At 41.7% G+C, this 25,538-nt stretch overlaps 2 protein-coding genes across 2 annotated transcripts; one reads left to right on the top strand and one right to left on the bottom strand.

The window, feature by feature from the left end:
* Positions 1 to 328: 328 nt before the first annotated feature.
* Positions 329 to 5,030, bottom strand: LOC308280400 (gem-associated protein 8-like). The gene is made up of 4 exons (XM_080720667.1): positions 5,007 to 5,030; positions 3,423 to 3,621; positions 2,541 to 2,729; positions 329 to 650 (listed from the first exon to the last, which is right to left on the bottom strand). The coding sequence occupies exons 1-4, from the start codon at positions 5,013 to 5,015 to the stop codon at positions 391 to 393; spliced, it is 657 nt and encodes a 218-aa protein (XP_080576793.1). The 5' UTR covers positions 5,016 to 5,030; the 3' UTR covers positions 329 to 390.
* Positions 5,031 to 6,224: 1,194 nt separating this feature from the next.
* LOC308309353 (motile sperm domain-containing protein 2-like) lies at positions 6,225 to 24,375 on the top strand (the record flags this gene model as incomplete). The annotated part of the gene is made up of 12 exons (XM_080754902.1): positions 6,225 to 6,423; positions 8,820 to 8,906; positions 9,606 to 9,760; positions 10,945 to 11,005; positions 11,723 to 11,847; positions 13,102 to 13,233; positions 15,769 to 15,866; positions 16,817 to 16,907; positions 17,353 to 17,449; positions 18,741 to 18,861; positions 21,513 to 21,630; positions 24,232 to 24,375. 12 exons carry the CDS (start codon positions 6,225 to 6,227, stop codon positions 24,373 to 24,375), a joined length of 1,428 nt encoding a protein of 475 aa, XP_080611028.1.
* Positions 24,376 to 25,538: the final 1,163 nt, after the last annotated feature.

The raw sequence follows: 25,538 nt of genomic DNA, 5'->3' as shown, positions 1-25,538 counted from the left end.
AGGGGCCTTAATTATTTTATACTTTAGCTATTGAAAAATAGCAGATATACAAGCTTGTAGATCTGCTATTTTTGAAAAGTCGTGAAAATGTGTGCAAATCTTTGAATACCTGTATTTTCGAAGGTCCATGGCCAAATACATGTCATTTTGGGGGTCCTTCACATGCAAAAGTTTGAGCACCACTGACATAGAAACATAGGTCTCTCAAGAAACCTTAGAAGGGTTTGAAATATTCAAAGACTTGCACACATTTTCACGATTAAAAAAAAATAGCAGATCTACAAGCTCGCAGCGCGGCACTCGGTGCCGCGCTGTGAGCTTGTATATCTGCTATTTTTCAACAGTTAAAGTACCCAGGGCCCAGGATTTGGCGCGACACCCCTGGCGACGTCACAGTTTGAGCGGGATGACGGGCCAGTACTTGGGCTGCTTGCGGTCACAGTTCCTGTCGAACGTCAGCTGCATGGCCGCCTCCATGCCCTGGATCCTGGCGGCGTTGGCGCCGTACAGCTTCTTCATCTCGGCCGCGCGGCGCTCGCCGGGCCGCTCGGCGGGCGGAGCCTTGCTGCCCAGCCACGACTCCCTGTGCAGGTCCCTGTCGGCCGGCATGTAGGCCTCCTGCTGCTCTGCCTCCAGCTGCTGCTGCTTCTCTGTAGGGAGGAAGGGAACAGTTCCAAAAGGTTAGCAACACCCACAGCCACAACACCAGAGGGAGCGCACACAATGATCTGATAACACAAACCCATAAGACAAATATGGGTCTACAACAGGGGTCTTCAACAGGGGGTCCGCGGAGGTACTGCAGGGGGTCCGCGAAATTATTGCCAAAAAAAAATGTTTTTTTTTTTTTTTTTTTTTTTTTTTTTACATGTTAAAAAATAAATCATGATTCTATCCATTTTGAATAGCTTGAATACATGATTACTATGCAATTGACAGATTGTTGATATTATTGACATTGGTTCTCAGTTAATAAGTAGTATGTTTAGAAATGGTAGTGTAACTGGTACTGTACATGTTTAAAATAAAAAATATGTTGTAGCCCCGACCCCCCAACCCTACGAGGTGGTAGGGGTCCCCGCTCCATCTCCCCATCAGTTTGGGGGTCCCCGGCCTGAAAACGTTGAAGACCCCTGTTCTACAACACTGCCGCCCAGGTGTGGAATTCCTGGCTTCACCTTTACTCACCTTTACTTACTTGTACTGTTCTCCATTTTGTCTTATAAAATGATCAATCAATCAATCAATCAATCAATAGGGGTGCAATCTTTTTTTACCCAACTCATCGATAAAAATACAAAATAAAAGATACATATTGGGCCCGGGTGGCTGGCGTAGCCGTCTGGGAACCTAGGCTGCTAATACGGCCCGAGTGTGTCGTGGGTTCGAGTCCCGATCCCAACGACATTTGCTGCGTGTCACCCACCCCGTTCTCTCTACCCATTTCCTGACGGTCTACTGTATATCTAATAACACTTATGTTGCAATGATTTTTTCCGGCCAATGTCCCGCGTTGCCATGGTTACCATAGACTTCCATGTAATTGTGCAAGTGTGTAAAAAGTGCACGCCCATGCCTAGATGATGCAGCACGTGTGTAGATGCTGTTCACAGCTTTCAAACAAAAAAATCCGCTTGGAAATCCGTGCAGGCATTCATGATTTATCAGCCATTATGTTTTCTTCAGATGTAAACAAACATGGCTGCCATGTTTGAAAGAATGGGTTGGTATGGGGGTTAAACATGCAATTTCGCGATCGCGATCATGCCTTAAGCTGGTTGCACACTGCTGCGTTTTTCGGGCCGAATATCGGAGTGAATTTCGGAGAACGCAAATAAAAAAATCAACCTCACGTTATGTCAGTCACGTTTGCACACTGCCGCCCGTTTCGCGCACCACTCAGTCCCTTGCTCTCTCTATCTCCCTCTCTCTCCTTGTCCTGAAAAACGCATTTCGCAACGAAAAACGCAGCAGTGTGCAACCACCTTAATACATTTCTGGAGGTCCAAAAAATATTTTTGAAAAAAAAAAAATTGATTTTTTTTTTTTTTTTTTTTTAAACGGCCCAAACTCGGGAAACTCGGGGTTGGCACAGCACTAGTACCAATACAAACTCGGGAAACTCGGGTTGGCACCATATGTGTTAATAAAGGTAGAAAAGGCCCCCCAAAAAATTGTAAATTAAAATAATAATAATGATAAGCGATCATTTGATTAAGACCGGGAAAGCATCTGTGCCATTTTCGATTTTAACCATTATTTTATACTTTCAAAAATAGCAGATATACAAGCTCACAGCGTGTCACTTGTACCGCGCTTGTAGATCTGTCGTTTTTGAAACAAATAGATTTTTCTCAATCTCAACCAATTCTGGAGGTCCCTGGAACAACGAGATGGGGTCCGTGGCCAAATACATATAATTCTAGGGGTCCTCGACATGAAAAACTTTGAGAACCACTGATATAAAAACATACGTTTTTCATAAAACTTTAGAAGATGGCCCTAAATGGTTTAAGGAAATGATCAACAAGATAACTCACTCAGTTCTTCCCTGTGCTTTTCCGTCTGGGCAAAATACTGCCTCAGTTCGTCTGTGATCTCCATGTTGCTGACGTCACACTCGATTTGGTCTTCTGAGCTGCTGTCCTCCTCGTCGCCACCCTCGCCGTCCCCGCTGTCCTCCTCCTCGTCACGGACCCTGCCCGGCCGCCTGCCGCCACTCTCTGCTCCTGTATATGTAGGCCTGTCACAGTTATTACATAATCGCCTAATCGTAATTATTTGACATCATCGCAATTATTTTGTCATAATCGTCATAGTCGTTAACATGTTGAAAAATGTCCATATTTTCAAACATTTTCAAAAATAGTGGAAATAGCCGATCTACAAGCTCACAACGCATCGCATCGCGACGCGTTGTGAGCTTGTAGATCGGCTATTTCGACTATCAATGTTCTTTTTCAAGTATAAAGTTGTCAAATATGTCAGTCATTTCTTTGTATATTTAGGTTATGTGTCATATCTGCCATGTGCAACTTCAAAGCCTACAAGCCAAACAGGAATGTAATTGTCAAGGACAAAATGTAATTGTTAATCGTCAATTATTTGAGTGACAATTAATCATCATGTAAAATGTTATAATGGTGACAGCCCTAATCGTTCCCATGCTGAAGAAACTTCATATTTCCTTTTTTTTTCAAATTAGATGAAATAGCAGATCTACAAGCAAATCAGCAATTTCCACTAAATATATTCATATGCATATTAATGTTTATTTACAAAGCCTAAAAGACACACAGAAATGTGTGATTCTTATTTTTTTTTATGTTCCAGCGTAAAAAATAGAATCAAAACCGTAAATTGCAATTTATTTGTGTGACAATTAACTGTCAAGTGAAATGTAACGATGGTGACAGTCCTACCCGTATGCCAGTCTGCGTAGCGCTGCCCAGTCTGACAGGGGTACTGGTAGGGGTGGTAGAGAGGGCCGTAGGCCGCCTCCAGTGCCTTCCGGTAGGCATGTCTGTGTCTCTGGTGCCATGACATTGCCAGCTGGTAGTGTTGCCAGTAGCGCCCGTACACCGGGTTGGCAAACCAGGACACCACACTGCCATCCTCCTCCTGTCCATGACAGAATCAAGATATGATGATGAAACATAATTGATCTCCAGGGGCGTCACAAGGGGGGAAAAGTGGGATTGATTGATTGATTGATTGATTGATTGATTGATTGATCGAAGACTTTATTCGAAGTTTGCATAGAAAAAGGTACAGTTTCATGACGGTACAGTTCACTGGTACAAGGTCTACTAAAAGGAGATCCTATGCAGTAGATATAGTCAGTAAAAAAAGAAAAAAATGAAAGAACAAAAAACAGTAAGTTTATACAAACAGAAAGTATATTCAAAGAACTGGCAGGGGACGGTAGGGCTGGGCTGGGATAGGTTTGTTTTTACCAGTTGCGAACGGCTGCTGCCTGTAAGTGGTTTTTCAGGGCGATTTTAAAGGATGCTAGTGATCCACACTCCTTTAAGACCTTCGGTAAGGCATTCCACATTTTTGTGGTATAGCAGAAGATCGAGTTTGACCCTTTCTTTGAGGTGACCCTGAGTTACTAGGGCACAAGGTGGAGGGGCCCTTAATTATTTTATACTTTAGCTATTGAAAAATAGAAGATATACAAGATCACAGCGCGGCACCAAGGTTAGGCAATTGGAACGCACTGGGTGAAAAGATTAGTTACAAAATCATGAGAGAAGAATTTAGAAGAAAAAAAAGATGAGAGGTACATGTAAAAATGCAGGAGCAAAACCAATATATAATACTATTAACTTGGGGTGGGAAATTAATAACGGCTACCAAATGGATGGCAAGTTTGTGCATTCAACAAGTCACCAACAAGACACCTCCTTAAATTAAATAATGGCCCAAGTCATTATTTTAAGAACATGTTTTTCTCCTAATACTCTCATGTCACAGCATTTACAACGTTATTGGCATAACCTTTTGTGTGAAATGAAATTATTATACATATCATATCATTTCTTAAATTTGGTTTAATTTATTCTATTTTTGGGAAAGAAATGTTAGGTAGCCAACATGGCTCACACATGTCAGTGATGAAGACTATTATCAGCCACACTTTGTTGCTTTCTGGATCACTGGACAAGTTATTTCTGGTTTACAGCCCCAATAAGTCATATGGGGTAGCATGAGCTATTATCTAGCTGCTCAATCATATCTAGTCAACACGGATCCTGTTTTAAAACCTTCATAAAATAGAGAAATTCTCCCGTCATGGACCATACATATAGTAAGGTAAATAATCAGGTGGTGTGGGATATAGACCAACTTGTACTTTTATACTTTTAGACAGAGATCATGCCATGTTGGAAACCCAGGTGGGGATCTACAACGGCAAATAAATAACCACAAACTAATATGCCTCTGACTGAGCACAAATCACATTTCTACGATGAGAGACAGTGTGAAAGATGTGTGTTTACCTCCTCCATGTTGTGTTATCTTCCTGCTAGCTTTACCCAGCATCCTTTGTGGTCCGACACCGAGCGTAAGATAATGTGGGTATATGTGGCGCCATCTAGTGGCAGTACCGCTGCACTGCACCCATATACATGTAACATCCTGCAACTTCACAGAGCAGAGAGGAGGGAGCACCTGTAAACCTGGAGCTCTGTCAGCTTTAAGAAAAATAACGTGATATTTATTTAGTCCTACTTGCTTTGTGCTGTGGTAATATAGACCTATTAACACCAACTAATCACTAAGCATCACTGTGCTCCCAGTCCCAACAGCAGCAGCCACCACAATAGCCTACAGGCAGCTCTCAGCACTGTCTCAGTCTGTCTGGGACCATGACGGCGGATTGCACTGCTGAATCAGAGGTAACTTTCACTTACTGCGATTTTTGTGGTGCAACAGCTTCGCCGACGTTCGTTTTCAGCTGTTTAACACTGTCTGGTGCCATCATCTGTCCACAGAGTATCCAAAAGAAAATAGAAGAAACCAGGGAAAGATTCCGCTCTGAATATGTGCAAGGTAAGGTAGGGCATTGATTGATTGATTGCTTGAAGACTGTATTAGAAGTTTGCATAGACGGTAGGCTACAGTTCACTGGTACAAGGTCTACTAAAAGGAGATCCATGAAAAGACTAAGCTTATTTCCACAGGAAACCATTAAAGTATCTCACCGATTGAAAAAGTGTATAAAAAGTAATAAATGCATGCAGACTGTGGCCTGTGGGCTAAGGTATATCTGTGGCCTTTTAATGTGATACAAAATAAAGCTATCTATTCAGACGTGCTTGTTTTCCTTTTACAAGGTAAACAAGCATGGATGAACATTACTCATCATCATACCACATTGTTAAGGTTGCTCTCTAGCTGTATCTGCTCTGCTCTCTGCATTCTAGATGCAGGATGGTCTAAATTGTGTTAAACAACAGTAACCACAACAGACTAATGCTGTTATTTTTTACTTGGGGCTGCCCTGCTTTACCAGCCACTTTGTCAGGCATTTATTTTAATTATTCTTTTCCAATTCTGAACAGGCTGTATGTTGTGCGCTGGTAAAATAGTGGGATCAAGACAATCAGTGTCATAGATGTATTTTATCGAGTCTGACTTTTACTTTTGTTCGATAAAATACTTCTATGATACTATGATAGTCTTGATCCAAGGCTGGGAGCTTTGGTGAGGTTGGAATGGCACTGATGTTTTTCTCCTGCTGTTCAACTAATCATGCAGAGTCCTCAGACCAGTATGAAGCCAGAGATCTGGAGAGGTTGTGGAGAGAGGATGTGTTGGTGGACAGCTACCTGGACTGGGGGCACTATGATGTGGAGGAGGCTCTGAAAATGATAGCGGAGAGCTTTCAATGGAGAAAAGAGCTCTGTGTGAATGGTATGTTCTCATGACACACTGAACCCAAACACCAGGGGCGTCACAAGGGGGGGAAAAGTGGGAGCGAGTTACTAGGTAGGGCCCAAGGTGGAGGGGCCTTCATTATTTTATACTTTAGCTCTTGAAAAACCGAGTGCCGCACTGCAAGCTCGTAGAAAAGTCGTGAAAATGTGTGCAAATATTTGAATATACTGTATGTATTTTTCAAGTGAACATTTGTAACTCACATTTTGCTTCTTGGGGGTCCCTGGAACTAAATATTTTGAGATGGGGTCCGTGGCCAGATACATTTCATTTTGGGGGTCCTTCACATGAAAAGGCTTGAGCACCACTGACAAAGATAGTTTTTTCAAAAAACCTTAGAAGGATTTGAAATATTCAAAGACTTTTCATGATTTTTCAAAAATAGCAGATCTACAAGCTCGAGTGCCGCGCTCTTAGCTTGTATATCTGCTATCTTTCAATAGTTAAAGCACAAAATAATGGGTAAATAATGCGTTCCCAGTCTAAATGGGTTAAACCCCCTCCCCCTATGAAGAACATGCATGGTGGGCCCGCAGTGAATCCTTGTACCCAGGGCCCAGAATTTGGTGCCACACCCCTGCCAAACACCCACTCTCTCTTGTGCTTTTAAACTGAAGTCCATGAATACGCTGAAAGTTGAGTGTTAGAGGCCAAGGGGTCCGTGCCAAGTTGATAAAATAAGATGTCATAAAAGTAATATGACGCTTCCATTTCAGAAATCCACCAACACTCCTTGTAAATTATTAGTGATATCACTAGTCATCACAAGACATTTGCTCATAAAGTATTATCATTAATTAGGGGTGGGCGATATGGAAAAATACAATATCACAATGTTTTCCCAAGCTGTATCACAATACACGATTTTATCACGATTCTTTTTCACATTGGTTTTTATGGTTATTTTTCAAGTTACTTGACAAAAACTAGACTCTCTGGGTTCCTTTTTTGGAGGTCTAATTTGAACTTTACAAGTATGTAACTCTGACAGTATACAAATGAAACCAAATGGACCCTTACGGGTCCATTTGGTTTCATTTGTATACTGTCAGAGTTAAGTGGAGACCTGACATTTTAAAGTTTGAGAGCTACTGATTTAGACCAAAATGCAGGTTTAAATTGAATTCTGCAATGAATCTTTGTATGAATTCTGCAATGAATCTCTGTATTAACGATTCAACAGGATTTCCTATAAGGCTCCCTCATTGTATCACGATATATACGATACCTCTGAAAAGGTGTATCGTGGAGACATTGTATTGTCTCTCAACGATAATTATCACCATATCGCCCACCCCTATCATTAATATCTTAGGCTATTCAAATTTTCAGTTATTTAACAGGATATTTCTCCCAATCATAACCTGGATGCATCAGGTATTGAAATGTTCTCAAACCACTACGTGACCCCCAATTGGGAAGGAAGCACCTTATAAACATCCATCCCTGTTCTCTACCAGTACCTTCCCTCCTGTCTACCTTTAGTTTGACAGAGAATTCCCATAAGCCATTATTGGCTCATTAAAACTGTGACTGTGACAGTTGAATCATGGTCTACAATGAAAACGACTGTGTGCTAACATAGACGCTGCACTGTTGAGGCTAGACCAGCCTGCTGGGGCGTCACAAGGGGGGGGAAAGTGGGACTGAGTTACCAGGGCCCAAGGTGAAGGGGGCCTTCATTATTTTATACACCGAGTGCCACGCTGTGAGCTTGTAGATCAGCTATGTTTTAAAAGTCGTGAAAATGTGCGCAAATCTTTGAATTATATGTAACATTTGTAACTCAAATCTTTCTTCTGGGGGGTTCCTGGAACTAAATATTTTGAGATGGGGGTCCGTGGCCAAATACATATCATTTTGGGGGTCCTTCACGTGCAAAAGTTTGAGCACCATTGACATAGAAACAGGTTTTTCCAAAAACCTATGCAAGGATTCGAAATATTCAAAAACAAATTTTCAAGATTTGTCAAAAATATCAGATAAAAATTGCAGATCTACAAGCTCGCAGCGCGGCACTCGGTGCTGCGCTGTGAGTTTGTATATCTGCTATTTTTCAATAGTTAAAGCACAAAATAATGCGTTCCCAGTCTAAATGGGTCTAAATTAACCCCTCCCGCAGTGAATCCTTGTAGGCTTGTACCCAGGGCCCAGAATTTGGTGCAACACCCCTGCCAGCCTGTACATCCTTGCTCTCTCTCTCTCTCTCTCTCTCTCTCTCTCTCTCTCTCTCTCTCTCTCTCTCTCTCTCTCTCTCTCTCTCTCTTCACACATACACACTGACCTTTTGTTTATTTTATTTTTTATTTCTGTGGGCTAGCTTAGCCTGCATTGGCACACTCAGTTTTATTCACGTTTATCTCCGTTTGCAGATATCAATGAAAGCTCTGTATCAAAACAGCTCATGGAGTCTGGCATGCACTATCTCCATGGTTACGACAAGGAGGGCAACAAGTTGTGTAAGTGCTGCTTATAGACTTGGTGCACATTGTGCCATTTGGATGGGTTGCTGTGGCGTCTTGCTGTGGCAGCCATTATTGCTTTAAAAGGAAAAAAAATACTGTATATATATATTCTTGACTTATTTGCACTGACTTTGGTCACTTTTTTTTCAGGCCCTGTACTATTGGGCTGTGTTGGTTGTACTGTGTATTATTGCGGTGTTGATATGGCGGTGTGATACTTGTGTTGCATGACTGCATTGACTAGCAGTGACTGTTATGTGCACTCTTTTGTTTGGCACTGTTTGCTAAGTTATGCTTGACGTGTCACTTATGAGCGTTGAATGTTTCGTGGTCACTTTATGTATATATTCTTCTCTCTTTGCAATAGCTTTCGACACTTTATGTTTTATTTATCTTTTTTTGTGCTTGCTCTTTGGACTGTATACTACAGTACTCTTTTTCTTTTTCTTAAGTCTCTGTAACTTGTAACCTTAACTGCTGTGCTGCCTCTGGGCAACTGAATTTCCCCTGTGGGATAATAAAGGTATCTATCTATCTATCTGGATCTGTTTCCCCAGTTGCGAGAAATTCACAAATACGGATCATTTTAAAGGCCCCAATCAGTGATACAAATGTAACAAACTGGTAACTCTATTTGCTGCATTTTTCTGTATAATAATTGCATTCATATGTAAAAACTGCTGTTCCTCTCAGTCTGGTTTAGGGTGAAACTACTTGTCAAAGATGTGCGTGGTCTGCAGGAGAAGAAGAAGTATGTGGCCTTCTGGCTGGAGAGCTTCATCAGGAGAGAGCCTGGTTCCCTTCTTACTGTGGTTTTTGACATGACTGACTCTGGCCTGGGCAATGTGGTAAGAAGCCACGATGTATTCTTTTATTAGACAAAAGTGGAGAACAGAACAAGTATAGTCAATACATTAAAATAATGTAGTACAGTACAAGTACAGTTAAAGGGGAAGACCACCCATTTTCAATATTGAACTATGTCATTAATATACAATGTGTGATGTCATCAAGTTGTACTTTACAATACAAACCCCAAAATCAATCCTCCAGTTCTAGGCAACACAGAAGAGGGGGAACCTTTTTTTAATTTCCACACAACTCCTCTAAGGTATATTAATGACATATTTCAATATTTACAATAGGTGGTCTTCCCCTTTAAACCCGCTGCCTAAAAGGAGCATCCCAAATAAGTCCTTTTACAGCCTTTTTTTACGTCGGAGGTCCTTGGTATTCAACTCATGGATATAACAAATGGCACAAAAAAAAAAGAAAAAAAAAAAGCTCACTTCTCGCCTGTCTATGGGAGAAGTGATAACTACCTCCGCCTCTACTCCTGAAAGATTAGTTTTCAGGGCAGTCTTGAACGAAGTCAGTGAGCTACATGTTTTAAGGGAAGTAGTCAAGGAATTCCACACTTGGGTGGTAATGTTGTAGAAGGAGAATTTACCCATATCTGTCCTCTGGTGTTGTGGTTGTGGGTGTCGCTAACTTTTTGGAGATATTTGGTCAGATATGCTGGCACTGAGGGGATTGAGGGGGCAGATTTGCATTGACTCTTTTGAAAGTCAATCCCATTTTTGGTTGTTTTACCCTGTCTTCCACGTTGAGCCATCTAGCAAAATGTGTGGGAGAAACGTGGGTCTGGAGGTTTGGAGCTTAGTCTTTAGTGGCTTTTTGGTGTTGGAGTACCAGGAGGTGCAAGCATAATCAAAGTGGGACTGAATGAGGGCCCCAGTGCTGTTCTAAGGAATAAGCCTTTGAAATGCCACCGAGAGTGGAACATGAACACACATATGAATGAACACTCCTCCATGCGTTAAATATGCTGTCAAGTCTTAAGCCTTAAGTGTTTGCATTCAGCGCAACTTGCAAAATAGGGATTGAGCATAAGATGGTGGCGTTATGACTTAATTACTGCATAAGATGTGGAAATAAGACACGCATAAGGGCTCTAAAACCAGCAAGGAAGATGTACACTTTTTCAATTCTTAAGAATAGATACAATATGTTCCCCCTTTCTCCCCTGCAGGACATGGACTTTGTGAGGTACATCATCAACTGTTTCCAGGTGTACTACCCCAGATTGTTGGGTAAGTACTACAGTACCAAGGCCTTTCACTGCAGACCTCGGATCCAGATTTTACTGTGCAGCGTTGAGTAGTGGTCACAAACAATCATGTTTGTGCACATGTCACATGTACTGTAGTGCAATGCACACATATTACACCATTACCTCATGAATCATCAGTCCTGATTCTAGGTTAGTATAAAATAATAATAAAATAAACTATAGGCGCAATGTAAAGTATAATTTAAATTCTCAAGGGGTTCCTTGGGGGTCTGTAAATTCCACTGTTGCATTCATTGTCATTTGGTTCCAATAAGAGTTTCAGCTAAATGTCTAAAGGTTACACATGTCTGCAGAGCAGAGTAATCAGATGACGTTCTGTGAATGCATTACCTCAGTGTTTCATATCAATACATTTGTCTTCTTTTTTCCCCAGCCAAACTTTTTGTTTACGAACTGCCATGGATTATGAATGGTAAGTTAATATGGCCGATAAACACACATTAACCACTTTTAATCTGATGTCCCTATTTGGAGCATGTCCTTATACGTGATTTTCAAAAATTAACAAATATTCCTAAACTTCTACAAAAAAAAACATTTCCAAATAGCTCTACAAGCTCACATTGCGTGACACTGTTGTGTGACAAAGTGTAAAATAGTGCTTAAGTGGTTAATCGAATCATGTATATTAACAAGCACAGTTGATACAAATTGTAATCTGTCTGTATGATTCCAGCTGCTTGGAAGATTATTAAAAGTTGGCTGAATCCACAGGCCATCGACAAGCTGACGTTTGTCTCCAAAACAGACATTTTGACGTATATCGACCCAGAACATTTGCCCTTTCACATGGGAGGAACTGTATGTACACACACACACACACACACACACACACACACACACACACACACACACACACACACACACACACACACACACACACACACACACACACACACACACACACAGAGAGAGAGAGTACACACAGAGTACACACATTGTACTAGTGTGCACTCTAACAAAAAATTCTGGGGCCAGCAGCGCTGCTGCTCTTTTTTTGGGACCTTCCCGGTTAGGTCTGTTTATATGGAAACGTAAGCAGAACTTGGTCCCGGAACTTCACAGATTCTTGAAAGTTCTTGGTTCTGGAAACTTCTGGTTCTAGTTCTGGTTTGGCCCTGTAGTGGAGAATGGGCTATAATGGCTGCATGTGAGATGGTAATTAGAGAGACCATCAGCAACTGTAATGTCACAAGTTTGATTGTATTTATTAAATACAATCAAACTTGTGACATTACAGTTGCTAAGTACAGTACATTAAGTCCTTAGTTACTTTACACCACTGGTTATTTCCACAATGCATCTTAACCTAGACAATTTGCCCTCCTGGCTCTCAAACTGTGGAATAAACTCCCTGTCGCACTTAGAACTACAGACTCACTCCCTAGCTTCCACCGTGGACTGAAAACTCACCTCTTCAGACTCCACCTAAACCCATAGCACTACTGTAACACTCCCCTTCCCTCAATGACCGCACATGAAGCTAGATAGCATTTTTATGTTTTAGAAACGTTTTGTACTGATTAGGTGTGTGGTCTACCTATGTTACTGTTGTTGATGTACTGACATATTATCTTGCTTATTATATTGATGTATTACCTGCTTATTGTAAGTTGCTTTGGATTAAAAGCGTCTGCTAAATGCCTAAATTGTAAATTGTAACTTAGGCCATGGCTATACGGAGCTGGATTTTTCATATATCCCGGTTTTTCAGATATCCACATAGAAAAATATCTAGGTCCACACGAGAAAGATATCTAGGTCTAAAATAATCTGATTCCCCAGACCTCCACTGGGGGACAAGCACACACAGTAAAGTCTTAAGAGATATCCGGGTACCGTGTTTACACGGATCCAGTGAATCGGATATTTTTCAATGTCTTCACTTATTTATCCGGTTTAAAAAATATCCAGCTTTGTGGTCGAAATATCCAGCTTCATGTGGCTGCAAGCCCCAACAGCACAAAAAAATGTCTAGCTTCAGAAATATCCAGCTCCGTGTAGCCAGCATTGTTCTCATTCATTAATTATGGACATGTCTAATTCTCTCTCCAGGACAGCTTCGCTTACAGCTACCCTCCTCTTCCAGGAGATTCCTTCCAGTCGCCCATCTCCAAGCCTGGCCACGATGAGGAGATGGAAACAAAGGAGAACCAGAACTCTGAACCAGCACTCAGACCCAGAAAGGTTTTGGTTCTTACTCTTTTTGTGTGTGCTTCCAGTGGTGTAAAGTAACTAAGTACATTTCCTTAAACTCTACTTAAAGGAGTGGTGACGCGCCCCGAAATTTTACATTGTGCTGCAGCAGGTCACGTGGTCTTTCTCCAAACAGTCTGAAAAGGAGGCGGGGCTGTATCAGTTAGTAGTGAATGTATACTTCGTCCGTTGTGACGGTGCCGCGCAATGTATACTTCGTCCGTCGTGCGGTGCTGCGCACACCGTGATGCGTTGTTGTTAGTGTGTAGCCCGGCTAGCGCCGCACCGCACTATTTTCGAGAGCTATTGTGTGTGTACACACACACACACACACACACACACACAAACACACACACACACACATATGGCTTGCTCCGGTCGGTCTGGTGCTCCAGTCAGGTTTAGGGGAAGAGACAGCAGGGTATGGCCGACAAAACCGTCTCAGGGACGGGGAGAAGTGTGTTGACCCTCGTAACTAATCTCTGACACCTTTTTTGAAGAAGACATGTACTTTTTTACCGGTCTAACCATTGATTTTATAGCGAATGCTATATCATTTTGACCCCTAGAACTGATAGTTTTAAAGTTGGTTTAGAAAGTCGGAAACACACCTCGGACAGCTTTTGTTGGGTCAGTTTCAAAAGATAATGATATGGATTCTCGACTCCGCCCCTCCCCCCCATATTAGCCCAATCAAATTAATGTATTGCCGTTACTGTACAGAAAGTACTACTTTCATTACAGTAACTACAATAAATTAATTTGATTGGGACATTTAACATGGGGGACTGGGGGTACATGACATCATTAAAAAATTGGCTAATTTGATAGCAATAATTAGCTGTTTTGGCCATGTCACCCGACCTTCAAGTACATTTCCTTAAGTACTGTACTTAAAGGGGGACTTGGCCCGTTTTAGTACAATTGTACAATTTTGAGGTATTTCTACTTGAGAATTTCCAATTTCTGATATTTTTACTTCTAATCCACTACATCTCAGAGGCAAATATTGTACTTTTACTCCACTGCAATTATTTGAAAACTTGAGTTACTAGTTACTTTGTAAATTTGGATTACTGTTACATAACATACGTTAATCACTTCAGCCTTATATACATTTCTTACATTTGAAAATAGACGATCTACAAACTCACAATGCGTCGCATCGCAAGCTTGTAGATCTTCTATTTTTAAAATATTTGTATAGATTTGACTTGAAATGGGACACTGTAATGGGACACTGCATGATAAGTACTTTCTACGTTTGTCGATGTTGACCCTGGTCTTTTCCGTTGCTTGATTCAGTTCCTTCAATAGCCTGATTTCTTCCTTTGTTTTCACCAGTGTAAGCTACTGTCAGAATCAGCAAAGGCGGAATAGGAACTTTTTATGCTATTAATGCTGAATCATATCTGCCACATGCTAGCTTTTGTGGGCTCTCTCTCTCGTGAGGAAGGAAGAGGTTTGCCGTGCGCGTGATCGCAACATGACTGACATTCAGGTACAGTAGGAACACTGCCTGTAGAAAGTTATCCTGATTGGTTAGATTTGGGTGTGGTGAGATTTGACTGAATACAGAACCCGGGCAGAGGTTTTCTTCTTTTCTCAGAGCACTTGATTTAGTGGCAGTGAAGGTTATTCTTCTAATGCCATCATTGATTACTGCTATGCAGGGTTCCCACAGTCATGAAATTCCTGGAAATATTTTGAAATTAGACAAATATTTTTCCAGTACTGGAAAAGTTTTGTAATTGATCAAGGGTCCTGGAAAAAATAGCTACCAGTATGCATTGTTTTTGGTTATTTATTTTGTTAACTAATTTACCTGCTATCAAAATTGACTTTGAGTGTTCCCTGCCACGATCTTCTTCTTTTGACGTGGGCATGTACCCGCGTGTCCCATCGTGCACGATCCCCATGCACGCCACGGTCCATTCGCAACTCTGCCTGTCTTTTGGCCTTGCACATAGGAGTAAGCGACGTGTTGTTGCGCTGAATTATTGTTATAGTGCTAGTCCTGGAAACTGGGTTAAATATTCTAGAAAAAGTTTTGGAAAGGTTTTGGAAATTCATTGGTAAAAATCAGGCGTGTTGTTGCCTGGATTATTCATGAAGCATTTCCGGAACAGAAAGATCCCATGATTGGCCGCTAGTTGCGCCCCGCGAGGTATCAAAAAGAAAATTTAAAATTGATGATAAAGTTGCGGGGTGCGTGGACAACTAAACTGATACCAGCCGGCTGTGTTCTTCTTCGTGTGCTTTATTTTGGGAAGCTCAACACCACATTATCCCATGTATCCCTGCGGTTCCACGTGACCGTTGGCAGCCAATAGCATTCCTTATGATTCCTTGGGTACCATTAAAACAATGATGGCGACACCCATACAAGGGACAAAAAAGCGTCATTTTTGCAGCATAGAAAGCAATGGCTTCGCACCGTTTTTTTACAGTCTATGGTAAAAATGTGTGGGAACCCTGTGCTAGCCTATGTGTGTCCCTGAACACTTGTGTGTCTGTCTACTCTAGGTGTGTTTTGCAGAGGAAGGCGATACAGATACTGCCAGCAGGGGGCGATGTCCCCGTAGGCCTACCACCACCTTCAAAGGCTCTCTGCTTCATGTCAGGTCAGTTTGGTCTGCTGTGGTTAACTTCTATTTGAAATGTTTAGTTCATGTTCTGAGCAGGAAATATAACACATGCTTGAGCAGTACTCCAATGATAAACTGTATAATAGAATAGAATATAGCAGAAAATATAGTATGTCATTAAGCAGTACTCCAATGATATACTGTATAATAGAATAGAATATAGCAGAAAATATAGTATGTCATTAAGCAGTACTCCAATGATAAACTGTATAATAGAATAGAATATAGCAGAAAATATAGTATGTCATTAAGCAGTACTCCAATGATAAACTGTATAATAGAATATAGCAGAAAATATAGTATGTCACATCAAATTGCTGATCTACAAGCAGGCACATGTAAGCAGTACGCCAATGATAGAAATAGTATAAATAAAACTTGCCTAAGCAGTAGCTGATAATAGAAATAGCAGAAATATTATGTCACATCCTATAGTGACATATGCCATGTTTTCTGTGTAACTTTGACATAGCATAGCCATACTGTATATGGTACCTACCTTTTGACATTTACACATTGGCGCTTGTTATATATATAGTAATCTAAATCTTATCATACTTTCGAAACTCAAAACTTTCAGTTTGGACTTTGGAGTAAAGAGATAAGGTCATGTCACTGTCACTGCATTCTTTTTTATAGAGCTGGTATTCAGGAAATGCTATAAAGGTTGAGGCCTGTGAATTCAGTTATCTGCCTGCCGGTCTAGCTCTCTTCCTTCTTGTCTGTGCGTAAGAGCAGTGTTTGTCAAAGTGGGTTCTGGTTCCAAAGTGGGTTCACAGTGGGGTCCTGGAGGGTGTTGTTCCAGGGGGTCCCCAGCAAAATGAGTCAATATAAACATTTAATCACTTCAACCCTATGTGAGTAGGCTATTTGGAAACAGCCTATCTACAATCTCATAACGTGTCGTGTTGAATGTCGTTTTGCAGTCCAGCCGAGGCGCTGTGCTTCGGTCCTGAAGACACAGAGAGATGTCTCATCATCCTCAACAACGTGACCAAAAACTCTGTGGCCTTTAAGGTCAGTCCTGTTCCTTGATATTGCATTCCATGTTTTAGGTGTTTAGCTGAAGTGTCAATTTGTGTTTTCAGATATTTAACCACTTGAACCGTCAATACTTAATAAACTTGACCTTTCACTCTGTACTTACTTAGTCTGCTCTTTTTCCCCTCTACATCCAACCTCTTTGCTGAAAATAGCCGATCTACTGTGAGGCGTTGTGAGCTTGTAGATCTGCTATTTTTGGCTGAAGTTCTCCGAATATGGACACTAGGGCTCAAGTGGTTAATATAAAATATGTATATATCACTCAAAGATTTGGAGGACCCCCTGTAGCAACTCTGTAGCCCCTGTTGAATACCCTTGGCTTAGGCTGATGCTTAAGTTTACTCACGTCACACCAAGAACTCTCAACTGTGTGCGTGCACGCGTACATACGTGCGTGTGTCTGTGTGCGTTCTCCCAGGTACGGACCACAGCCCCAGAGAAGTACAGGGTGAAACCCAGCAGCAGCAGCTGTGCAGCAGGAAACAGTGTGGAGATCACTGTTTCTCTACATGGAGGTACTGTACCTACTGTACATGACCACCACTTGAACTATACCTACCTCTATAGCAGTGGTTCTCAACCTGTGGGCCCCAAATTATTTTGGGGGGTCCCCAGATGATTAACTTAATGTGAAACATTGTTTTCTCACTCAACAGTAAGCAAACCAGCATAGAGTTTAAGTGTATAGATTATAGAGGGTATCTGCACATTTCTAAAGTGACAATTTAAGGACTTTTTGACAAAAAAATTACAAATTAAACATTGGCCAAATTGTCAAATATTAGAGGCAGAAATTGTGAACATAGCCGACCTACATGCTCACGCATTGCGAGAGGTTGTGAGCATGTAGATCTGCTATTTTCACAATAGAACCGTGTTATACAAAATGTAATGCCTCAACTCTTAGTGTTCGTCAGGGTGGGGGGTCCCCAGTTAAAGTATGATTAGTTTGGGGGTCGCGGCCTGAAAAGGTTGAGAACCACTGCTCAACAGCACTGTTTTCCAAACACTGGTTCGGGACCCATTTGTGGGTCGCAGACGTATTTTTGTGGGTCGTAAGTAAAGGTCCCTTTTTTTTGTTTGCTACATTTAGTTTTTAATTATTATTTTAAAAGTTAACACATCTGGTGCCAACCCCGAGTTTCCCGAGTTTGTATTGGTACCACCCCTGTGCCAACCCCGAGTTTCCCGAGTTTGGGCCGTTTTTGAAAAAAAAAAAAAAAAAAAATTAAAAAAAAAAATGTTTTGGACCTCCAGAAATGTATTAGGCATGATCGCGATCGCGAAATTGCATGTTTAACCCCCATACCAACCCATTCTTTCAAACATGGCAGCCATGTTTGTTTACATCTGAAGAAAACATAATGGCTGATAAATCATGAATGCCTGAACGGATTTCCAAGCGGATTTTTTTGTTTGAAAGCTGTGAACAGCATCTACACACGTGGTGCATGATTAGGCATGGGCGTGCACGATCCGTGCACTATAAATTACATGGAAGTCTATGGAGACCATGGCATCGCGGACCATTGAAGAGAAAAAATCATTGCAACATAAGTGTTAAAAACCAATTCAAACATTTTTCCAAAGAAAATTATGAATAAATACAAAAAGAAGTAAGAAGTAGTGAATGCTCACTATGCATCACGCTGCGCGTTCGGCTATTTTCACTAGCTCACAACGCATTGTGACGCGTTATGAGCTTGTCGATCTGCTATTTGTATGTTCACCTATTAGGACATACCCAGAATAGGGATGCTAGGGTTCCTCTGGTTAAAGGTTCCTGTGTTGTGATTGGCTTTCCAGGCACCCAATCATTGCCTCAGGACCGCTTCCTCGTTATGGCTGCCGAAATGGACCCTGCGGTCACCCAGGACCTGAGCCAGTTCTGGAAGGACACCCCCAAGACTAAAGTCATGGAGCATCGGTCAGGATCATCATATTAGTTTGGCAGATCAAAATGAGTATGCTCAGTTAGTTTAGTCTTTTTTTTGTTGCTTTTCACCACCAAATGTATTCCCTGTTTTTGCAACTGTAGTCATTAACATGCAAATTACTACATCTATAGCCTAGAATGCAATGTAGAATGCAATAGGAAGGAACTGTGCTCTCACCCTTCCTGTTCACTCTCTATACATCGGACTTCCGCTTCAACTCCAAGACCTGTCATCTGCAGAAGTTCTCAGATGATACCGTAGTGATCAGCAAGATCTCGGGTGACAACACGGCTGAGCACGATGGTGTGGTTAGGGACTTTGTGCAGTGGAGCGAGGACAACCATCTCAAGCTCAACGCAAGCAAGACTAAGGAGATGGTGGTGGACTTCCGCACCTCCAAGAGAGTCCCCCCGGTGCCAAGCACCATTAACGGTGAGGTGGTTGAGCTCGTGGATAACTACAAATTCCTCGGAGTACACCTGAATAGTTCACTGGACTGGTCGGACAACGCGCAGGCGATTCACAGCAAGGGGAAAAGCAGGCTGTTCCTCCTGAGAAGACTGAGATCGTTTGGGGTGTGCAATAGGATGCTACAGATGTTCTATCAGTCTGTCATGGCAAGTGTCCTCTTTTTTGGCATAACATGCTGGGGTGGCAACAACAGAGCAGGTGACACGTTTAACCTAAACAGACTGGTGAAGAAAGCAGGCTCTGTCGTTGGGTCCTCTCTGCAGGGGGTGGAGGAAGTAACCAGGGTGCGCACTGCGAAGAAGCTAGATTCCATCTTGGAGAACTCCTCCCCAACATCTAGAGATCACCAGTTACTGGAGTAAGAGAGGAAACGACCGCTTTACCTACCCAGTACGGAGATGTGAGAGATTAGGAAAATCTTTTGTACCGGCTGCCCTTAAGCTGTACAACGAGTCACATAACGGACGCTTGAAAAGGTCTCCCTTCCTAACTTAGACTTACGGAACCATTGCTGTATTGACTTTGACCTCTAAGGAACTATTGCTGTATTGACTTAGACCTCTAAGGACCTTCCAGGAAGAGTGCTCATGTGTGCCTTGCGGTGACACGCTTCCTAGTTTCTTCTTTTTTCGCACTGATTTTTGACACTGCACTATTAGGTTGTTAGTGTTGGTAGTTTCTGAGTATTTTTGCTTTGTTTAACAATGACAGTGAGATACTTGTTTGCACTAACTAGCATTGACTGCTATGGTCTCTTTTGCAAGACACTTTATGTATATATACTTATATATTATTCGCCCCCTCTATTGATGCACCCTCTCTTTATTGGTACTGTACTGCTCTTGTCTTTGTTTTTTGTTTGTTTTTTCCCTCTTATCTATCTTTTCTTACGTCTCTGTAACTTTGTAAATAACTGTATACTGCTGTGCTACTACTGGACAACTAAATTTCCCCCTTGGGATAATAAAGGTATCTATCTATCTAATAAAATAAAACAAAATTGTAATAATGACAAAATGATAATGGGTAAACCTGTTGGGGATAACTAATATGTTATTAGTGCCGCAAGTCATCCCAAGTAGAGCTCTTCACGGGTCCCAAAAATCACGCATGCATTACGCACGCACCAAGATCTTTTCCCCCCGCTGTTAAACTGATCCTAGACCAGCATCATCTCACAGCCATTCTACTCGCTGCCTCACGGCTAACAGACCTGATCCTAGATCAGCCTAAACACAGCACACAAGTTAAACAGAACTCCAGTAGTTTGTTCCTTATAGCGCATGCCAGCGTGCACACACACGCATTGATTGATTGCTTTACAGTTTGCATAAAAAAGCAGAAAGTACACACACAGTACGGGTCCTCTCGGGTTATACACATGATGATTACAGTCCCGTGTTCCGAGGTGTTTCGAGGGAGATGCGGCCATTCCGACCCGTACGGGTCCTCGGGTAATTTCGGGTTCGGGCCCCTGTGAAGACCTCTAATCCAGAAGTACAGTACTTCTGATCAGGGCGATATCCTCAAATAATGGATATTCGCTAAGATGTTCAATTCATGAGTCTTAGATGGCTGCCTGAGTATTCAGCACACAGTATTGAGCCAGTCGAGGTGAAAGGGACTTTGGTCAAAGCAATCCTATGTTTGAAGATGTAACGGACTTGGGTCAAAGTAATCCTATCTTCTCTTAATTATCAAATATTATCGTTCACTGATTATTACTAAAAACTCAATATTCTATCTTCGACTGGCCTATTGACATATATTGGTGGTTTGGTATTTACCTTATAAGGGCAGCCCTCGAGCATAGCTGCTTCATACGCCTTTCATATTCCACTTAAGGAAATGGTTTCACAACTCAGGGGCCAAAACCACAGATGCTAATCCTGTGCAGTGTCATCCATGCAAGTGATACCCGGAAACTGTGTTCCTTTACGTCACTGTCGGGCAAAAACTCCAAGTTTCAAATTTGTACGTTTTTTCGGCGAGTAAAGCCCTGCTTCTAGTGAAAACGGCAGCCGCGAGGCGTTGTGTGCTTGTAGATCGGCTATTTTCACTAGTTTCGTTAATCTTTAAAATGATAAATACAAAAAGAACAGTTTTGGACATATAAGCTTTCCACCCGACAACAACGTTTTAATGATTATTTGTGTTCCTTTTCTCTCAGGCTCAAGTGCCACGTCCTGCAGGGTCTGAGGCCCCCCCTCAGTCAGTCCACCAGCAGCACCTGCAGCAGACCACCCATCACAAACGGAACCAACAGCCACCAAGACACACACACCACGGTCTGTTTATGGCACGAGACATCCACCATTCAAAGACAACTTGGAGAATGATTAATAGCATGGAATTAATATATAGAATAGATGGTCAGTTGAGTCAGTGGTTCTCAACCTTTTCAGGCTGCGACCTCCAAAGTAATCTTATTTTAACGAGCACAAAGAGTTGAGGTATTACATTTTGTATAACACGGTTCTATTGTGAAAATAGCCGATCTACATGCTCACAATGCCTCGCAACGCAAGGCGTTGTGAGCATGTTGTGTGCATGTTATTTTCACAATTTCTGCCTCTAATGTTTGACAATTTGGCCAATGTTTAATTTTAGAGGCATTAAAAAGTCCTTAAATTGTCACTTTAGAAATGTGCAGATACTGTACCCTCTATACACTTAAAACTTTATGTTGGTTTGTTTACTGTTGAGTGACTGAAAACAGTGTTGCACATTACGTTAATTTAAGTAACACAGTAGAACAGTATTGCTGAGTTATCATGAACTCATAAAGAACCTTTTATCAATTGTGATGGTCGGTCTTAGAAAAGAACGTTCTTTGGCACGCATGGCAAAGACAACAATTTACCATTTGCAAAATGTGGCATTTTGCAGACGCTAAATGCCTAACCACCCAAACCTACAGGCAGGAAGGGGGCACACCAACATTGCAGAAGTCAGTGCTGACCACGGAGCAAAAGATTAAACATGTCAAAAAAGAGGTCACATGAAACCAACATTTCGAACCCAAACCTTCCCTGAAGAGAAAGAAAATACCAAGTTTGTTTTGCCGTTTTTAACACACTCTGATGGACAAATTGTACACGACAAACTGTCCATGCACACATGCTTCGTTACAGTAGTTTATCGCTCACTCAATTGAATTGCAAAATGATACAGCTGAACGTTAATTTAAGAGACTGAACTCTTCAGATGTCGAGCAGCGTTGCCAAATGTGGACACTAAGTGTGTGCAGCAGCATTCAGGAAGTCAGACTGTGTGTGTGTGTGGGGTGCTTTCAGAACACTGCTTATGAAGTCAGACAGGGGCGTCACAAGGGGGGGAAACGTTGGACTGAGTTACTAGGGCCCAAAGTGGAAGGGCCCTAATTACTTTAGCGATTGAAAAATAGCAGATATACAGGCTCACTTGTAGATCTGCTATTTTTGAAAAGCCGTGAAAATGTGTGCAAATCTTTGAATATATGTATTTTTTAAGCGAACATTTGTAACTAAAATTTAGCTTCTGGGGGGTCACTGGAACTAAATATTTTGAGATGGGGGTCCGTGGCCAAATACATATCATTTTGGGGGTCCTTCACGTGAAAATGTTTGAGCACCACTGACATAGAAACATAGGTTTTTCAAAGACTTTTCACGATTAGATCTACTGCGAGCTTGTATATCTGCTATTTTTCAATAGTTGAAGCACAAAATAATTGTGCGGGGGCCCGCAGTGAATCCTTGTACCCAGGGCCCAGCATTTGGTGAGACACCCCTGAAGTCAGACACTATTGCTAAAAAAGGCCCTGCATCTGAGTGTGCCATTCTTAACTACATTCACTCATTGCAATTTCAAGACAGTTACTTAACAAACAGCATGCCTTTCATGAACACTAAACAACTTTAAGCTTGCAGAAATAAGTGTATGATAGAGCCAATGATTGCATGCTCAAAACAAACACATTTTACCCACAAAGGTTTGACGAAGATTCATCACTCCACCAGTTTCTCATGTTGTGATTATTATTTTCTCGTTTTTAAATGAAAGGCATTTATTCATCACGTGATTAGAAGTCTTTACAGCCAATGCTTCCTCTTAGCGGTTATGTTGTTTTACATATTATAGTGCTTCTAAAAGTGGGGTCCAGTATAGTATAGTATAGTATAGTATAGTATAGTATAGTATAACATCAAAATGAGAATGATCACTTTAACCCTATTTTATACTTCAGCCATTTGAAAATAGACGATCAACACGTCACATCGTGACCCGTAATTAGCTTATAAATCGAGTATTTTTTTTTGCCACATAGGCATGGATACCACATTTGCCACATAGGCATGGATACCTGGTGGCGTCGCCGGTTCGATTCCCGATCCGGACGACCTTTGCCGCGTGTCACTCCCCATCTCTCCCCCATTTCCTGTCAGTCTACTGTCCTATCAATAAAGACATAAAAGCCCAAAAACAAATCTTTAAAAAAATAAAAAAATAAAGTGTGAAAAAAATCTAATCTGACACCATCATTTTCAGATTGGGAGTTCTTATAGCAGATCGACATGCAGATCTGCTATTTTCACAATTTCTGCCTCTAATATTTGACATTTTGGCCAATGTTTAATATGTCATTTTAGAGGTACTAAAAAGTCCTTCAATTGTCACTTTAGAAATGTGCATATACCCTCTAAACACTTAAACTTTATGTTGGTTTGTTCAATGTTGAGTGGGAAAACAATGTTGCACATTAAGTTAATAATCTGGGGACCCCCTCCTGTTGAGAACCACAGACTTAGTTAACCTCCATGTCCTGTCCTGTCCTGTCCTGTCCTGTCCTGTCCTGTCCTGTCCTGTCCTGTCCTGTCCTGTCCTGTCCTGTCCTGTCCTGTCCTCAGCTCCTGAGGCTGCTGTCCATTAATGGACGGCTGGAGCAGAAGCTGGACCGCTGTCTCTGGATCCAGAAGGTCCTCGTCGTCCTGGTAACGGCGCTGGCGGGCTCCACCTTCTACATGCTGTACGGAGGAAGTGGGCGCCTCTGACTGGATTCAGACCTGGGAACCAAACACTCGGGTCAGCGATGTCGACCGCACGGTGACAGCGAAGTGAAACCGTCCATTTGATGTGCGGAGCAAAACCGAACAAACACGATGTGTGATTGCTTGTCCTGACTAACTGACTTATTCAATGTTGCTCTGTTAATCGGTAACACGTTTGTTTGTACCGATTTTCACTCCTCATCTGACACTGGTTATAATATTCTTATGTCCATAGTGTATGATTTAATGTGTATGGTGTACGGAAGGAAGCCAATAAAAACTGAGAGCTGTCACATTTCTTTCACAGTGAACAGCAACACTGGTACTTATTGTACACCACTCTGATTTTCTAACATATCAATATTTTCTGAAATAACTGATCTACATGCTCATAACTCGTCACAATGCAATGTGTTGTGAGCTTGTAGATAGGCTATTTTTGCTACGTGTCGTGTGACAGTACACAGGGTATAAGTGGTTACGGTGTAAACCGCATTGCTGCACGTGAGTTAACCTGCTGTCTATTTTCATTTCCCTAAGAAAACTGAACTAACCACATCTCGATATGTCAGAGACAACAGTGAATGTGAAGGTTTTAAAAGATTCTGAATTCTGACTGAACTAAGCTGAACCTTCTTGTTCATAAGGAAAATGGTCTATTCCACTGAAATTGTGACATATGCAACACGTCTTAAGCAAAGTGAAAACCACAGAATGACCTGCCAGCAATAACACCAACAAACGGAAGCACTTCCTCATTATGTTATCACTGTGTTTCTGAAGTATGTCAGTAGGGGTGTCGCACCAAATTCTGGGCCCTGGGTACAAGGATTCACTTCAATTATGTTGTGCTTTAACTAATGAAAAATAGCAGATATACAAGCTCACAACGCGGCACCGAGTGCCGCGCTGCGAGCTTGTAGATCTGCTATTTTTGAAAAATCGCGAGAATGTGTGCGGAGTCTGAATATGTAAAATCCTTCTAAGGTTTTTTGAAAAACCTATGTTTCAGTGGTGCTCAAACCTTTTCATGTGAAGGACCCCCAAAATGATATGTATTTGGGCCACAGACTCCCATCTCAAAATATTTAGTTCCAGGGACCCCCCAGAAGCTAAATTTGAGTTACAAATGTTCGCTTAAAAAGCACATATTGGGGCATAGGCCC

This window comes from Nannobrachium achirus (assembly GCF_963921795.1).
Source record: "Nannobrachium achirus genome assembly, chromosome: 24".
Taxonomy (NCBI): Eukaryota; Metazoa; Chordata; class Actinopteri; order Myctophiformes; family Myctophidae; genus Nannobrachium; species Nannobrachium achirus.
Note: the sequence above shows the minus strand (reverse complement) of the source record. Positions and strands in the feature narration are given on the sequence as shown.

Excerpts from the sequence above, each read along its gene's own strand:
- LOC308280400 (XM_080720667.1), bottom strand. Across the intron at positions 2,730-3,422 it reads CTACGCAGACTGGCATACGG|GAGCAGAGAGTGGCGGCAGG; the intron begins GTAGGACTGTCA and ends CTACATATACAG. Across the intron at positions 651-2,540 it reads AAAGCACAGGGAAGAACTGA|AGAAGCAGCAGCAGCTGGAG; the intron begins GTGAGTTATCTT and ends TCCTCCCTACAG.